Genomic DNA, 19,294 nt, shown 5'->3' with positions numbered 1-19,294 from the left:
AGTACAGGAACATAAAATGCTTCTATTCTTATCTTTTAGTCCCTTACTGTTAAATTGGTGCTTTTGTAAACATCTACACCACATCAATCACATATAAGCTGCTACACTTACCAATTTCAGAACACCCTGGTAATGAACAGACTTTTAAGGAAATAAAAAAGGACTCGTGGAAGGAGCATTTTTCATAACTCATTTAACAATTTCTGGTTAAAGTACAGTGGGAGTTCCAACTTCTACAAAATTAATCATTAAAGTACTCACTTTGTAGGACATGCCACCAAGCAAGACTTATAGGTATAAGCTCCAGTTAAAGGTGTCTTTTTTATATAGACAAATGTCTCATTCTTTATGTTTTTTAGCCTACTAGGAATGAGTTTTTTTTAGAACTTTGATCCAGAAAATACATAAGTTTTGAAAATAAAAAGAACTTTTGTGAAAATAACACTACTCTGTGCTATTATTATTCAGTGACTTAAGAAATAGAAAAGGGAAAAGAGAACTTCTGAGGATTTAGGACAAACGGACATTTCCTCAAACAATTCAATGCAGAAAAACCCCACACATCAGGGACTTCTAGTACTGGGTTGAAGAATACTGATAATCTGCAGACACTGATGGCCTCATGCTTTCCTCTCTCCTTACAGCTAGCAATTAAACTGAAGGGAAATACCTTATTCCTGATTTCTGTGTGGCACAAACCTATCAGGTCTCAATCACTCTGGCACAAGATGGTCTCATTTTTCCTGTCCCACTGTGTGCCTCAGATTCCTCACCCATTAAGAAGGCAGCAGCTTCTTTCTGACTGGAAAAGGTCATCCTGCTGCAGGCAAATCCACACTTTCACTGGTGCCCAAAAGCTCAGAGCACTCCTCCTTCAGGACAGGTCCACAGCCAGGCAGGCAGCAGGACCCTCCTCTGTCACATCTCATAGCCCAAAATGTGTCATGTACTCAAAATGTGGCTGTGCCATGACCTCACCAGGCTGGGTAAGCTTTCCTAGCACCATCACATCACCTGTCATCTAGCCTCTCACACACCAGAGGGGAGCTAAGCTGAGGAAAATGCTGTTACAGACTGACCATAGTTACCAAGAGCCATGGCAGCAAAACACATTGAGAGAAAAAAGCAATCAGAGCGAAGTGTTCTCCCACTACATCGCTCTGTTTCTAGGAAGATGTTTCCTCTACTAAAATTGGAAGCAGTCTGCATGGAGTCAGAGCACTCACTTGGATTTCTTTAACAAGTACTCAGTTTCATGAATTAGATATGTCTTTCCATGAAAAAATAAACCCAAAAATACTAAGGTGTTTTGCAACAAATGCAACACCCTAAGGAATTGATCAAGGGTTCTGAAGGGTTAAAAATAAGATCAAAATGCCATGGAGGAGAAAATTCAAACTTTAAACAACCCCCAAAAAATCAAAATTGCCTACACACTCACACACACACACACACATATATATATATATATATTAATTAAACAGAAGATGAATTGTTTTCTCTATATGTAAAAAATCCTGCAAATTACCCCCCCAATTAAACCCCAAACAGCCATCACCTTTGTTCTGTGATTTAACATTAAAACATTTTACAAATACAAGGAATTGCAAAAGCACAAAGGAATTATTTTTAAAGTACTCCCTATCTTAATGCACTATTTTCTCCACCATTCAATTTCAAAGTTAATCAAAGCAGCAGCTCACTGAAACCATGCAGAGAAGCTCAAATCTGCATTGATCAATGTTTTCTGAACCATCAGTGTCTTTCAGAAGTCTTTCACTAATATTCATAAGATATTAAGACTATGTCATAAGACACTCCCATTCCTGGATGAATGATACTTAAATTATTCATTTTCTAAGAATAGACTATGTTAATTACTTTTTGAAGTTTACATTATCCATCAGAATGTTTGAGAAAGCAGTACCTAAACGACAGCAGGAAGTCCTTTTAAGCTTATAAAAATATGCGATATATTTGCCAGCATACTGATTAGTCTTTGCATACATAATTTCTTTACTAGCCTTCAAGCATTTTTGCATTCTACTTTATTATAAGTGTAGATAATACATTACTTTTATCAAGATAATAACTGAGCAACACAGTCCCTGACAACTCATGAGAGTGAGTTCCTTATATGCAGGGAAATGGCAGCAGAGAGGTGTAGTGACTTAATTTGTGTGCTCATCCAATAAGTTAACAGCAGAGTAAGTGTTAAAACACAGAGGCTTTTAACATATGTCAATAAACAAAGACAAATGTGATATTAATGTTGTGCAACAAGAAAGGATCTTTCTGTGTGAAAGTGTATGTTGGCTAGGGAATGCCTATGGTCAGCATTTTCTCCCACCAAATTCCTAATGATTGCTGCACTACTTCTGGCAAAAAATACCTATTTAGTTCTGGGAACAAAAATAAAAGAGGACTGATGCTTTCGTGCAAATCAAAACCAGCCACTCAGAGGCCAAACTGAGCTACTAGATTCGTAATTACAAAAATGTGATATTTGTGTGTTCGTATCTAAAGTCCACGCCTGAATTTATCTTAGTATCACTTTCCATTCCAATTAAAATTTATACTATGAAGTAAGAATTTCAGCTTTTGGATCTGCAGTAAGTTCTGATAGATGTGGAATTCTGCCTAGTACTCTGCTATTTTAAAAATACATATAAAGTTCCTTAGTCTTGTAAATATAATCTGAAAATAAAAAAACATTTGTTCTGTCTCAACACTGAATTTCTTCATACAGGAAGAATGTTTGACATACTACATTGGCTTTAAGCTACTAATGTTTCTGAAATTCACACAGTGAACTGAAGAAATCATGTCACCATACCAAAAATGTTTAACATTTTACTAGCTGACAAAACTCAGAAAAAATCATTTTTTATATAGATATTTGACTGTCCAGACATTTTAAACTTTCTATAAGTCACCTGTGCCTGGACACCTTCCTTTGAAATAATCCAAGAACTAAAGACCATTTATAAAAATCTTAGTATTTTCAGGCACCCTAGGTAAATGTGCATCAGATTTAAATTCCTGATTTTTTATTCCTTCAAGTATTTTACTTAACCTATTTAGCATCTATTTAATTTCATTCATCTTCCCAAATTAATCATCAGTCATACATTTCACAGTAGGCATGAATAAACGATAATCATTCAGTTCATTGAGCAGAAATAGTGACCTACTAATTCAAATACTTCAGATAATCCATTGGTTTCTCACCAGACAGACTTCTCTCACATTTGCCAGGTTTTTGCATTCCAACAGCTCATTTTAGCAGGAATCTAACTATGCATTCTAGTCAGACTTTAAGAAAAACAAAAATCAGTAAATGCATCCAGTTTTGCTAAGTACAGGTCTTATTCTGCTACACCGGAACTTTTCGGTAGAAACTTTATTAACTTAAAATAAAACTTCAAATAAAAATATCAGTTTATCTGGCATCAGCTGTCCCAAATAAAATAGAGATGTGCTTAAATGTAAAGCCTTGTCCTTTCTTCAGTTTTATGTAGAAGTATTTAATAATGGTTCAGAAATATCTCATGTATACTTTGAAGGAATTTTAAGAATTCCTTCCATAAAGCTTTCAAAATTCCCATAAACACCACAAAATTCCAGTTATAGTAAGTATCTAACAAGCAATGCAAGTTTTATTATATCTACACTATCAAATGTTAAGAAGTGATTGAAAGAAAAGATGGGGATCTTTCTTTGCCTGGTTTCCTATGAAAAGAAGGCTTATGCAAGCCTATATTCTCTGCATATGCAGGCAATTAATTTGCCTGTCTTGTAACTCCTTAGGTATTTGCTGGTCAAATTCAAAAGGGTAAATATTTCAAAGATACTATGTTTCTACAAGTTCTGGGAAAATAAGTAAGCAGGGTAAACCAGCAAGAAATTGGCAAAGGAGCTCTGTCCTTATCAGAATTCAGGTGATTTATACAAAACAGAAAACATAAAGTCTATCTAAGACAAGAGTTCTCAATTTTCTATTTATGACACCATTCTCCATCTACTTAAAATACAAACAGTAAACTAGGGGTAATAGCATCTTTAAAGCTTTCAAACTCTTTTAATTATTTCTCTTTAAGAACATAATTCCAAAGAACAAAGTATCAGTGTTTCAAAACACAAGAGGTTTTTCTAAAATGCAATGCTTTTATAGCCTTTATTTCTCTCCATATGCACATACTCCTATGCAACACACCTACACTTCCTGCAGAGTGAAACAAGGCTGGATTCTCTTTTCAGCTTTGAACTTGGAACTGATACTGAATTTGTGGTGGAACTAAAAGACCAGTTTGAGGTGTGAAGTGCAGACCTGGTCTATGAAAAATGTTGCCCCAAACCCACCACTGTTTAAGTCTCTTTTGCAAATGCGCTTCCAATCTGTCCACCAGACAATGAAATGGAAAAGCCAGGTGCTAGACATAGCAATGAAAAACATCTGCCTGCTTTTGCAGTCCTGATGTACACTCGTGACAGGGCTGAAATGCAGTCACCACCTGTACCATGAGCAAACAACTCACTGTTGCATAACAGGGATCAGCAAAATTTTTTCTTACAAGTCTATGTTAGTCATGGGACAAAGCATTCAGTTTTCAGCTGCTTTCATAACAGGTTATGGAGCTTACTCCAACCAGAAAGTTCATGTCTTCTTGAAAGATACATTAAATTCCATTTACCTACCCCTTCTCTTGACTATAAGAAAAGACAACTTTCAGGATTCTGAGTGACAAAAAATTAATAATCTTTTCAGCCTCTCTAAAGTAGCTTCTTTCATTAAAGGCCTTCTTCATACTAAGAGCATGTGTGAGGCTACTTAACCACTGTTACTGAAAAATTAGATGCCATAATCACTGGATTGCACCTCATAAGACAGTGTTAAAGTTATGTCTGTGATTTCATGGTTATTTCCAAACTGATAAATGTCAGATTGTGGTAGATGCTAGTGAAATTATATTTCACTGTCATGGCTAAAAAAATTTTTTTACTGCCTCACCAGGAGGCAGTAAAAAATCCAAACCACAAAACCCCCACACCCAATTCCATCTTTGATCATGGAAAATGCTACATTAAAAAAAAACAGTGAAAATAATTATAATAATTTTAGAAGTACAAAAGAAAATTACCAAGAACACATCTTGAATGTGTGAAAACAGACACTTGGCCTTAATTCATTATTTAACAGTGTGCCCAGGATAGCTTTCAAAGATTGCCCTTATCATCTACTGCAGTCCATGCTATCTTCCTGCTTAAGTATGTTACATGTATTACAGAATTACACACAAATACAGCAATCATTTTGCCTCTATCCAAACATGAGAGTTCTGCCTCTATGCACTCCTACAGGTCTGTGAATCACTGAACAAACATGGAAGTGCTGAATTGCTGAGAATGGGAGAAGTGGGTGGACAGAAAAACAGATGGAGCCTTTTCTTTTCAATATTCTTTATCCCCCTCCTTGTTTACAGCCACATCATATCAGATTTAAATCATATATTCTACTATCTTATTCTGGGTGTGAAGCCTCTGTGGTTAAGGAGATTTATAAGTACCTACAATTTGGGACTTCAGAACAGAAACCCTGGATTTTCAGAGACAGATACCATATAGATAGTAGTTTTGCTCTTTTCCCAAGCTTCATTTTTGGCAAGGTGTCAGCAGCCATTAACTAATAAACTGAACCCAATGTTTGAAATTATTTTACACCTGTGATTACAAACTGCATTGATTTAGTACATAGGGTTGGTTCCTTGCAGTTCTCAAGGGAGTGACTGCTGAGACTGCTAGACTTGAAAAGAATTAATTAAAAATTACCACCTGAACAGCATGATTTTAGGATAAAATCACTTTTAATATGCAAAGACCATGCTTATCAATGTAAGATCTGTTTTCTTACAACTTAGAACATTTGTTCTAAGCCTTGATGATTAATAAATATGAGGTATACAAGGCCCGCTGCCTCTTTACCTAGAATTTTTTTTGTAGAATTGGTAACGTTAGACATCTAGATCAATAATCAGTGTGGTATTCCTGCTGTAAAAAGGTGACAGAAATAATGAAAGAAAACTCAAAGAGAAAGTAGGTGAAATTAAAAGAGAGGAAATAAAGTGAAAGACGGTAGGAGGGAGGGACCCAGAAAAATTACAAAGAAGAAGAATCACAGGCACTCTATTTTTAATTTAATAAACTATGGTCACTCATTCATCATGTTCCAACATATTATACTGCTGTAAATAAACAAATTTTCAAAGACAGATTACACTGAAACTTATCTGAGAATGACATTTCACCTTTCAGATTTGCATCCATTCAACCTTTTCTAACCTCTGTAACTGGTGGCTTTGTAATCAGAGACCTTTTATTTTGGTGACACAAAATATGTGTTAGCTTATGTGTGTTAGTCCCCTGAATTTTCCACTACAAAGCCAGTTTTGACAAACCTGGCAGAAGAAAACTCTAAAGGAAAAGATTCCAACATCACATGAAATTTCAGGAGACTATACGCAGAACAAGCTTGCATAGCATTGCAGCAGGACATGGCTCTTTTTAAATAAGGGAAATCTGTGTGGTCCACTGAAGCAGAGAGCATCTATTTTATTACTGAAGCAGAGAGCATCAATTTTATTACTATACAAGGCATTTGCTCTTGGACATTAATTTTATATTTTTACTCACACTTTTTGCACATAAATATCAAATATTTAAGCTATATTATACCCACCATTTTATCTCCAGAGTATAACAAATACATAAACATTTTAAAATACAAGTGTGATGGTTTAGGCTGGGGTTAAGTTAATTTTCTTTGCAGTTAATCTGCTGTCTTACTACCAGGGATAACACGACAACTCACTGCTATTCAGCAAACAGATTTTCTGGGTTAGCTCCTTTTAATCACAAAACAGCATTTAACTACCATTAATGAACAAGACTGTAATCCTATTTTCAGCAGACAACATCTTGAAGTGCTTCATGATAATCTGGAAATAAACATCAATGCAAAGGAAAAGAGAATTTGTTCACTGTATTTCAGAAGGATCACTAAAAGTCTCAGCTGAATAGTAATTTTTTTTGAATGATCACCTACTTTACTTCTTGCAGCCAGTACCATATGTATAAATACACTACAAATTCCAAGAAAACCATATTATCTTGATCAGTGGTAATGAAGTTTCACTTTAGACTCTTAAGTGGCCAGAAAATACTCCTAAAATAAATAATTTCTTGAACTCCATAAGCAGAAGTGCCAAAAAATGCAGTTTCTATGGGTGAGTGATTTTGAAAACAGTAAATTTTAACTGTTTATGCACAAATCTTGACTTCCACAGATGCCAGACTTTAAGCAATGTAAACAGACTGACTGAAATCAGAGATTAATCACAGTGTGAAGTCTGACAACATTATGGACTAAATACCAAGGTGAATAGCAGATATTCTACTGAAAGCAGATCTCCTTTATCTCATTTTACAAAATATGTTACATTAGACTATCAGGGCCCCAAAGACAGCACTAAACAAAAATGAGAATTAAAAAAATGTATTTGAAAACTATACATATGATTATTTTTAATTTTAAAAGTTTTAATTTCTCTAAGCTGTTCCATAGTACTTGCACAGCTGATGCTGGCATGTTGTGGTGGCAGGTTAGTGAGGGAGGTTGCAAATGCAGACTGGATAGTGTCAATTAAGTGATTTACCTGTTACTGTTTTTGTTTTGACAGGACTGCTGGCATACTCAGAGGCTTGATTTGACTGCTGCCTTGCCAAAGGTGCACTTCCAACTGAAGCTTCATCCTCTTTCTTTCGAGTTACTGACACACCAAGCGGAACAGCTCCTACAGACTGCTAAAAAAAAAGTACCTTGTGAACCACTGAAACTCAAAACACATTAACATAGAATTATGGCATTGTCATGAGAAACATGTTTTAAACGACAGATTTGGAAATGTATAGAAGATAACTTGACACACTGATTGGAGCACAAATATTTTGAAAACAAATTGAAATTAAATGCTACATTCAGATTTACACTTGTAATTCTTCATTTCAGTTCTGTTAGTCAGAGGAAAAGCTCTATGAAAATAAAAAAGTGAAATAAAACTAACTTTAGAGTACCATGGTTGTTAGCCAACCAAAAACCATAGGAATAATGTTTAATGGAAACTGGAAAATTTTAGCCAGTTATGAAGAAGACCCAAAGACACTTATTAACCTTCATGAAACTTCAAAATATAGGATGTATTGGTATTTCTACATTATTGTGCTTCTTCCTAACATTTTAAAAACAAGATTTAACTGACTGCTACTGATTTTGAACTGTTATGACTTTCAAGCATATCAATAAATGAGAAACTGCTCAAAATGTGAAACTGCTGGCATATACAAAAATACAAAACCGTAGGCCTTAAAACAAAGTTTGAAAGACTGCATCCTTATTTTAAGATTAGAAAAGAGTGATGTGTATTAATCCACATGGATTCTGGAACAAATGAATAGTCTATTGGCTTTTTTCTAATGCAAGCAAGAAAAGACAAAATTATTAAAAACAATCTGATCCTCAATGTTGCTATACAGTTGGCTCTGGTCATTTTTCTGTAATATCAGCTGCTATGTAAATTGCAGATGCATCCCAGTTGACAAAAGCAGAAGATTTCTACCACTGATTTTGCAGAAGGTTATCATTTAAAGATGACAAAGTTTTTTTCTACAGATCAGACATTAGGATTACACGCATCTTAATTTTTGTGTAATTTAATTTTGTTCGAATTGGAGTGAAAATGTAATCCATATAGCTGTGTAATGAGAAACCTCACACATTGCATTAGGAATCTCTGTGGGAAACAAATTCGTGTGAGGCGGGCAATGTGCTTGTAAATTTTCTCCAATAGAAAACAGATCACTGAATCAAGCAGTGTGCAATATGCGCACACATACAAAACCCCAAAACAAACAGAAAAATCATTTAACTGAAGGAGAATGGCTTCCAAACGCCTTCACCATTTTCCACTATAAAAGTAAATTAAAGTAAGACAATCAGCTATTTAATCCTACTCCAGTGAAAACAATCCATTTATATATACAGTGGTATGCAAAGTTAATAGAAAAATACTAATTTCAATGACAAACAGAACTCTCATCTCTCCTCCTCCCTCTGAATGTACAGTCATTAGCTTTGTTTCCAAGAGCACTAAAAAGTTTTTCTGGAATACAGTAACATGCCACCTTGGCATACCCTCTAGTTTTAGCAACAACAAAAATCCCCATCAGCTTTGAAAAGACAACCTTTACACCACAGAAATACTTCACACTTGCATATAGAGAGAGGATCTGAAGTTTTGTTAACTTTCATCAGACAGTTTACATTACTTATTTTCAAAATTTTGCAATTTATCTGATACAATTTCATAAGGCATAGCCATCTGCAGCCTTCTCATGACAGCAACTGTTGAGCCATGATTTGGTAATTCTGGATGTAACATTGCAAGAATATTGACTTGCCAAAATGAAGCAAGAATTTCTGAAGAATGAATGCAGACAATACAGGACTGTACAGAAGACAATAGGATGGAAATACTGCCTGAAGAAGCTGTATCTATTTCTGAACCACTGAAGAAATGGATCAGCAAAATATAATAAGTTACACTACTAGTCAAAGAGTGAAAAACATCAAGGCTATCACAGCCAGATAAAGCTGGAAAAAATTATGACCAGATATTGAGTGCTGATCTGGACAATGAAACAGCTGTTTTATCTTTGCTCACTGAAATCAAGCCTGATGTTGCACTGATGATGCCCAGTACAATCTTGTCAGGTTTTTGGCAAAAGATTTCTGGTTAAAAGAATCCAGAAGATGAAAGATCAGTCTTGAACTAGATGGAAAAGGATCATCAAGATTTGGGGTTTAGCCACAAACTGATGAGGAAATTGTGGCTTGGGAAATAGCAGATGACAAGAGCCCCACATCTGTAAAGGAAGACCAATCTGATGAGAAAGGAGACACGGCAGGCTAGTGCTATCATAAGCATTTCATCACAAGATTCCAAAAAGCCAGCTATAAAGTAGGATGTAGTAAAGCTCAAATACACCTACTTGGGATTGAGATTTATGGTTACTAATTGGTAGTGTTATAGAAGATAAAGAACATGTAACAGTTCTGGAACTACAGCAGCTTTTATATGAGACTGTTTCGTTGACACAAAGTCAAAATCAGATTTCTGATTTCTAGAATATTGATATTCTAGAATCTATTTCTAGAATACTGACAGTTTTAACAATGCAATGATGTTTTGTGGCAGTTATATACAGAATACTAAAATACTAACTCTTCACATATTTCAGAAGAAGAAAGGTTACTACTTTTCAAATGTAATTAGGTTTTTAAGCAGTGGCTGAAAAACTACAGAAAAGCAATCCTTTTCTAAATTTAATCTTTATTGGCACAAATAATCTGACACATTACATACCATGTTAAGTATGTGTACACAAAACACACATATATATGCCATTTAAGCATGCAAATAGATCAATACATACCGATTTAAAATTTTTTTTTACTTCATACTACATGGTCAACATGACTTTGGAAATGATAAAGATCTAAAGTCAGAGAAGGGCTCGGACAAGCAATAGCTAAAAAATAGCTCACCAAAAATACAACGGGCCAAGTATTTCCTGATTTATGTGGAGACATGCCAACTAAACCTAAAATAAACCTAAAATATCTGTAAAGAGGACTAATTTGCCTTAGGTGAATCAGTATTTCATTTTCCTTGGGATTTTTTGTAATTAAATATTTTATTTCTGAATTACAACTTCCCAAAAATGTGAGGCTGAAGAGACTGCAGGCAGATCTGGGAGCATGAGAAATGAGTTTTACAGAAAACTTGAACAACTGAACAGGCGGATAACTTTAATTCAAGGGCTGCCTATACAGTCACCTCCCTGATAACAAACCAAAGGCAAAAGAATACTCCAAGATAGGAACCTAAACATTATCACTGGTTTGTGAAACATCAAATTCAAAAGCTTGAGCCCAGACATGAACTGCTGTCCTTGAGATGGTACAGCCACACGGTGGATGCTGCATGCACACAGACCGATGGTTACACGGGCAGGAGCTTGCAGCTAGAAAGCAGGAAGAAAAATCAACAAAGTCTTTGGAGTGGGGATGGATGGCAGTTCTGCTCAACACATGGTGTTTATTGAACATCTGAGATCACTGTCATGCAATCACTATCTAGCTCAGAAACAATATTTACATTTGCTTACAAGACTGTCCAAACTGTACCAGAATGAGCTGTGACAGCAAGGAGGATCCACCCTGTCTACCTTGCAACAAGCTCTAATGACATGAAAATGCAATCACTGCTCGACTACTGAGTTACATTTAATTGTTTTGATTTCTAAGATAACTGGTACACCTAAATTGTTTCAGAGAGTTCAAATAAAGCAAGGCATTAGGCCTAGTTCCCAATTAAAATTAAATGAATGGATAAAATTGCATTAATTAAAATTAACTGCTAAATAAAAAGACTTGCTTCACCCCTGGGGTGCACAAAATCACCTTCTTTCCTGGCAGGTGGACTTGCTAATTCAGCTGAAATTCTATGACTGCTTCAGGTAGGCACTTCAGGTATTGTAAAAGTGTTCTCCTGACATAAAAGACTGATAACTGATTAGCTGTAATGTTTCCAAACTTATGTGATGGACTGATGTCAGCCAAGAAACCCCTCATTTTCACCAACTGATGAAAGCATTCCATCAGCAGTTTCAAGGGGCCTCTGAAAGCAGAAGATACAAGGTTTGAGTTCCACGTAGCTTTAGTTCCTTAAACAAGAAGCAACTTCATTTCTGTATCCTTCAGAAACTTAAATGCCTTCCATTGGGTAAGAGGTAACAGATACTGATAGGGATAAACACAATGCTTCTGACCTGCAAGCAATATCAGAAATCAAAATCTATTATAATCTGAGAAATCTCTGTGCACCAAGAAAGTAATTATGTTTACTATAGAAACATGCTTGTTTTATCAAAGCATTTCCAGCTATTTTTTCAAGGTAAAAAAGAAATACGAAGCAATACAGCTCTGCCCTCAACAGCCAGCTTTGCTGCAACATGGAATAACCCTAAATTTGAGTACTGAAACTTCCTCTTACATTCTGTCATTCATTCATTGCCACTCATTATCAGACGCATTTGGCTCTTAAAGCATCAAGGATGTGCAATATTCCAAAAGTCATTCTAAGACAGAATTATTTAAAGGATCTACTTGTTCTACAAGAGACTACTGATCAAATCATAATGATAAAATTATTTCATCTTAGTCAAAAATCCCAGGGAGATCTTTGATGCAGACTTCTGAACAAAGTACCACCCAAAGTACAACATCAAGATTGGTATTACCCTCAGCTCATTATGAACTTTCCATAAAGCAGTGAAAGGATTTTATAAAGGATGGGAATACTGCCTGAAGAAGCCATATCTATTTCTGAACCACTGAAGAAATGGATCAGCAAAATATAATAAGTTACATTAGTCAAAGAGAAATGGTAAAGAGAAAATGAGCAGAGAAAAAGCAGAGTTGAAGAAAAAACCACTTGATTGAATTGAATTGTTAATGACTGACTTTTTAATCCACCTAAACAGTTGAGAAAAAATTCTTGGGTTTGAATTGGGATACACAGTCTCTCATGGTGTAGATGTTCAAGAAAGAAGGAGAAATCTGGATTCTGAAGTTACATTCCAGTGTTTTAAAACATGATGAATCTGGAAGAAGTGCAATGTCATTCTCTTGGTTGTTTCTATACATGACTTAGAATGTTCACATTTACCTCTTGGGTTTAGATCTGCTCTGTTACTGAAATGCTCTTTAAATTAGGTAGTAACACATGCACGTGTATGGAGCAGCTGAAAAAATGGACAGAAATATGAGCAATATATATGAGATATACATTAGGCATCTATGAGTATATATTTTTGATAATTCAGTCTTTCCCTAAAATTACTCATTTTAGCTCATAGAAATCAATAATGTAAGTATTGACAAGTTACAAAGGCTTTACATTAATGTGGATTTGAGAAAGATGCCACACATTGATTTATAAATTCATTGCAAAAAGCATCACACATACTGACTGACCCATATCAAAGTATAGCTAAGGCTTCTTCTCAAGGAAAAGAAACTCTTCAAATTTTTATCTTGCAAAGCTAAGTGTAGGCTTTTAAAAGAGAGTGAGTATATGAAAAACAGCATTGGTTTACAAAAATAAAACAAGCCACAGCTGAAAAAGTCTTTAAAAATAGTCACAATAAAACATTAAAATTAAAATTACTAAAAATTACTAGAAACAAGGCCTTGCTGCCACAAGACTCACCAGAAAAAATCTTCCAAAACATGTCAAAATATTAAATTACTGAAAACATGGCCTCTAATCTTGGCTTTGTTTTGCTTTTCATTTGGGAGTCATCGTTAACAAGCTATAAACACCATGAGAACAAGAAGTCACTCCATAGCAGAATCTTTGCTAAATTCTGGTCAAATTAACCTTTCATAAGCATTTACAAAGGATTTACCTTCTCAACAGGGCATTCAGACTAAAGAAACACAAGGGGTTTAGGCGAGAAGCAAATGGTGCACAAACTACTCCCACACTGAGTGTCGCTACACTTACAGCTCATTTTACAAAAACAATCCATACAGACTAAAATATTCTTAAGAAATGAATACCAACATAATGGCCTTGGTTATCACACCAGTTGTACAATTCTTAGCTGCTGGGCAGCAAGGTGCAAAGAGAGCTTTGCCTAGCAATAGTCCAACAGTAATAAATGAAGAGGGGTGATGCTCTGGGCTGCATGTACCCCAGCATGGCAGTCAGTCACTGCTCTGTTCCAGCTGAATAAAATGCCACTGAGGCCAAAGAGACATTGAAATGTTATGAGTTTTGTAAAAATGCAGCTTATTATGTTCCATATTTCTAACTTGTCATGCTCTGAGTTAAACCCTGTTAGAACAGACATGGTGAATATTTCAGCAGATATAAAATACATGTACTACCAAATTACCATTATAAACCTAAACCTAAAAGCCCAGAAAAATAGTTAAAAGGCAAACCAAAATGAAGAGATTCATATGTAAACGTGTCCCATCCCTGTGGGGAGCCAGACAATCCCATCCCCATCCTGTATGCAAGCAGGAGTTTACATCACTATAGTTGTGCTGATAAATAAATTAATACTTTCATTTAAATTATTTTATCAAGTACTAACATTATGAGTTTAATGTGTACACAGGGCCAAATATACTGAAAGGTTTCCTAACTCTGCATTTTCAGATAGAACTTACAACTCAAAATGATAGAGCAAAAGCATTGTTTTAAAACCTAAAATGTCTTAATATTTAAGATCTCTGAATCATACAAAGAACTTCTAAAGAAAGTATTTTCTTTATTTTTTTTCAGTTGCAATTGCATAAGACTGACAGTTAAAACAGAGGAAGATAAGAGCTTTACCAATCAATAACATTTTGACCCTAACTCTTGCTTGAAAGCTTTGTGTCAAATGGCTGTTAAATGTTCAAAAATTAGGAAGGTTTTACAGAGCATTTTTGTTTGGTTATACTAGTTAGATTACGATAACAAGCTGAATGTTTCCAAAAAATAATGTACAAGGCCTAACTTTCACTAGAATTCTTATTCTAGTATAATTACAGCATTATATAAAGAAAAAAAGTCTGTGGTTAAGCATAACCTATTACAGGTATTGTTTTCTTTTCAAATAAAGTTTCTTATGACTGCTACAGACAATTTAATTTGTATTATTACATGCAGTCCATTACCTCAGTCATTTTAACAATGAAAATGGTATGACATTGACAGTTAAACTCATATTTTAAAAAATTTCAAATTGCTAAGACATTTTTAATGCTAATAACAATAGAATTGTGATACAGTAATTTTAATCTGAAATAGATGATGAAAAATTTATAAGGTTGTATGAGGTAATGACACAAGTTACAAAATAAATATTTATACAAAATTTGGCTAAAAATTTCGCCATTGATGATCAAAACCAGGGACAAACAAGTTTCCTAATGTAGTCACTTTATCCATCCAGTCACCCAGCATCAAAAGAGAAAGCACTAACAGCTGATTAAATGCACTGATATTAAAGAGAGACGTTTATACAAACATTGGAAATAAGCAGGATAAGCAGGACTGATTACATTTTGGAAGGCTACGTAACAATAAAAATTAGATAAATGGTGTGTTTTGCAACAAGACATACACCAGGAAATGTGCTGCTCCAGTTATGATGCAGGAATTAATAACTCAATACATTTAAAACCAGAGTAAATTTATTAAAACAATAATAAAGCTTCATTGTCACAGAAGTTTTTCAGATGCTGGTGCAGAATGAGCTTAATGGCACTCAAATTAATGTTTGACAATTACTACCTAACAAGGTAATTTGGACACAAGAAATAAATTTGGACACAAGAACAAGTCACGTTTATCCTCCCACTTCAGGGGCCCAGAATGAAACTTCTTTGAAGTGTACAGTGTTCTACAGTTATGAGACAAATACTGAGATTTTTAATTTGCCACTTAATAACTGACCACTTATAAGTGAGATAGAACATCACTGGTGTCATCAACCACCAGTCTGATCACCTATAGCACATTTAAGTTCTAGGAAATTCTGCCAAACAACAGTTATAAGTAAGTTTAGTTTCAGGGAAAACCAGTGTTCTTTTCAGTTTGGGAATACGTGGCATGAAAATCAGGGTTAAGAACATGACCAGGAAACCATTGCAACACGCAGACCCCAGGCCTTAGCTTCTCCTACCTTTGTCAAGCACATTGTATGCAAATATGTATTTTGACATGATATACAGGATCTGCTACAGCACTCACTTCTGTCAGGTTATCAACTGTATGGTTCATCTCCTATTAAAATGGAGGTGAATAAGAGCGCTGACTTTATAACCAGTTATGCAATTATTTGATAGACCATCACAGATTTTAAAATATATGTACTATTTAGACTCAAGGTTTATGAAGTCTCAGTAGTTAAGAATAGTTGCAAAATAATAATCCTAGAAGGTGATCACAAACCCATCTTCTTTGTTCTTTTAATTAGAAATGAAAAAGTTGTGAAAATTAAATTTTAATATGCCAACTTAACATTTTAAATAATTCAAAATAAGATCAACAGTACGAGCAACAAACTACAAGGAAGCAGTAATAAACTACAAATACTTGGAAAAACACACTACTTGGCATATATCGAGGTGAAAGCTTCCCCTCTCCCCATCCCTTTTCCTCCTAGAAGACATACCTGCTGAATGTGTCTGCTAACTCGTTTCTGAGGTTGGTAGATAAGCCACGTATACAGGACTGGATCAACATTAATTGCTAATCCTTGTACACTGGACAAGAGAACTGCACCTGCACACCATAGAAAAGAGAAAAAATTAAACTACCTGCTCAAGAATCTCCTTATATGTATTCAGTTTTGTTGCACACAAATCATCTTTAATGCAGACTTTTATTTGGCTTGGACTACATATACAATAAATAGTAATACTTAAAGAATAAACTTCAAAAACATATTCAAAGTGAGAAACTTACCAGCACTATATGCACACATAAAAAAATGCAGCAACTTGCATATTGATTTGCTTCTTACAACTTTTTGTCAAGAAAAATGCTTGTTTTCACAAAATTGCTTATGCAACTGAATACACACAACACCTTCCCTCAAATTCTCAGCCAACATTAACACTCTGCAAAAAAGGAGTCAATAAGACCCCTGACAGAAAGGGAAGAATATAATGCATGACTCCTCACAACCTCAATTAAAAAAACCCACATTCTAGGACAGTGAGTTCTTTTAATAAAGACAGGCCTACTTTACACTCACTAGCTCTGCCCAAAGCTCAGGACAAACATTTTTCATGTAAACAGGGTCATGAATAATCTTTAGAGATGAGTTAGGCAAAATAAGGCAAATTTTGTAACTGACAACACTGGCAGCTTCCATACTGTGAGCTCTTAGGATTTTCCTAAGCTTTACAATATATCTTATTTTCTTTAAATCTCACTTTCTAGGACCTAGGATTACAAGACAGGGCTACATTATTTCTTAAAAGTAAACTTCTAGTCTTCTTATGTTTGTGAAGAAAACCTTACATGGCAAATGTTAAGGCTCAAAATAGGAGAAAAACTATGTCAGTACCCAGAAATGTTAGCATATAAATCAAACCATGCACACTAAAACCCTAATTATGAAGCACTATCTCCATTAAACCTGCATTAAAAGACTGATTATACATTGGTGAGGCTTTTTTTCTTATAGTACTGATAATGTATCTATTACAGCAGAATGTAATTACAGAGCTGTACAAACCAGAAGCAAATGGGTTAATGGAATACAAAAGTATTAACTAAACTGAAAAATTGTAGCAAGTAGTAGTAGGCAGTTATCTTTTCACATAAGCTTTGCAATTTTACAACAAATTGATATATGAAATAATGAAATAAGTAACAAAATAAATTTAAAACAGAAATCCTGGTTACTGGAAGATCCCATCACCAAATGCCACAGAATTCCAGTAGTTCTATAATACCAAGAATCATAGTTCCTAAAGCAATATACACTACATTTACTCTGTGGTATACAATGTAATTATGCAGCAATCTGAATTTAATAATAAATTCAAATACATTCGGAAAGTTTGACACACAATTCAATGTACTTTCCAAAAAACAGTAAAAACATGCCTCAAAAGACACATCAGCAAAATCATAAATGGGAAATTAATTAAAAAAATATAAGTTATGAGTTTATTGTATATAGCAAAATTTTAAAACCAGCTGAATTCCAAATGGCAGGAGACCCACCAACCTGGGGTGACACAAGCAAAGCCTGATGAGCACAATGGGAAAATGGCAGTCAGGAAACACACAAAGATAAATCATCTGCCTAGCCCAGGCTTGGAGTTGGAACACACACTGTGAGGAACTCCTATACACAGATTAGTCCATGTGAGCTGAAGGTTTTAAATGTCAGTAATAAACCTTGGAAATAAATCTGTAGTTAAAGGAAAAGCCAATGTCAACCATAAATGGGTAACATGCAAGTAAGATCAGTGAATATGCCTTGTGGCAGGATGTGCAGGAAACCAGAAAAAGGAAGCAAAAGGTAACAGAGGATTGATAAAATAAATGTTACAATCATTATCTTTTATAACATATTTATATGCCAATGTAAAAGACTCCTGCATCTTTAAGAGACACCGCCTGTTGTCAGCAATACTTAATGAAAGGTTTAATGTACATGTGATATGAAAAGTGGGAGACAGACCTCCCAATGAGTGCAGCAGAAAGGCAGCCTACAGGCAAAGTCAACAGAAAATCCCACATTTCTAGCAGACTCCTGAAAAGAAAAATACAGTGTTACTGCAGCACATCATTCTAGGAACTTAACAGAGTTTCTTGATTACTGAAAAAAATTAGCTACAACTAAGAAGTTCAATACAAGTAAGTCAAACTTTGAACTGAAACTCTCCATTCCCTTCAATGAAGTCAACACTAGCACAATCCCATAAAATTCTACAGTAAGGCAGCACAAATAGGAAACATTTTTCCAGTTTTCTTTTGATAGCTTGTTCCTGGTTTATTAAAAAAAAAAAAAAAAAAAACCAAAAAAAAACAACAAAACAAACCAACCAAAAACCCTCAGTAGAAGTACTGAGATAAGCAGTCACATTATTTGCCTTTCAATTTCACTGTCAGGTAACTTCAGCTTCCTACTAAGCCACATCTGTCACACTAAATTACTAAAATTTACTGCTGTGTTTGCTACTCAGCCACTATTATTTAAGGGCTGTTTAATCACCTATGTAAACTTGGTTTTTGTGTAACAGCTTTCTTAAAAATTAATATCTAGTAAAAAAAGTTTCTCAGATTTGCCTCCTGTTTTCATGTCAAAAAAATAAGAATCCTCCCAAGTTTTTAAGGAAGTTCCCACTAATTTGAGGATCAAGCTTGAAGCTGGCAGCAGATTCCTCACACTCCTAAAAAAAAATTAATTGCTATTCTGTCTCCATCAATATGCAATGCTCGAGCTCCCTGAATTTCATTAAGATTGTGGAGAACTTTCTTTTCTCTCCTACCCTTTTCTCCTTTTAATTAAACTTACATTTTAGAAAAAAAGCAGACCTTAATCCCATAGCATACTAGGGTTTCCTTTCCAGATCTCAGTTCTGGCCAGAGTT

General features: G+C 34.8%; 1 protein-coding gene across 4 annotated transcripts in view; it reads right to left on the bottom strand.

The window, feature by feature from the left end:
* The window catches only part of VPS13B (vacuolar protein sorting 13 homolog B), a 429,986-nt gene that overhangs the window by 219,022 nt on the left and 191,670 nt on the right, over window positions 1-19,294 (bottom strand). For all 4 annotated transcript variants that reach the window (XM_053960664.1, XM_053960682.1, XM_053960693.1 and 1 more), the window contains exons 20-21: window positions 16,354-16,463; window positions 7,713-7,860 (exon numbers count right to left, since the gene is read on the bottom strand). In XM_053960664.1, coding sequence (XP_053816639.1) covers window positions 7,713-7,860; window positions 16,354-16,463 — 258 coding nt within the window. The remainder of the gene's footprint in view (window positions 1-7,712; window positions 7,861-16,353; window positions 16,464-19,294) is intronic.

Source organism: Vidua chalybeata, chromosome 1 (genome assembly GCF_026979565.1).
Source record: "Vidua chalybeata isolate OUT-0048 chromosome 1, bVidCha1 merged haplotype, whole genome shotgun sequence".
In the NCBI taxonomy this organism is placed as follows: Eukaryota; Metazoa; Chordata; class Aves; order Passeriformes; family Viduidae; genus Vidua; species Vidua chalybeata.
The sequence above is the reverse complement of the archived record's forward strand: the minus strand, read 5'-3'. Positions and strand labels throughout refer to the sequence as shown.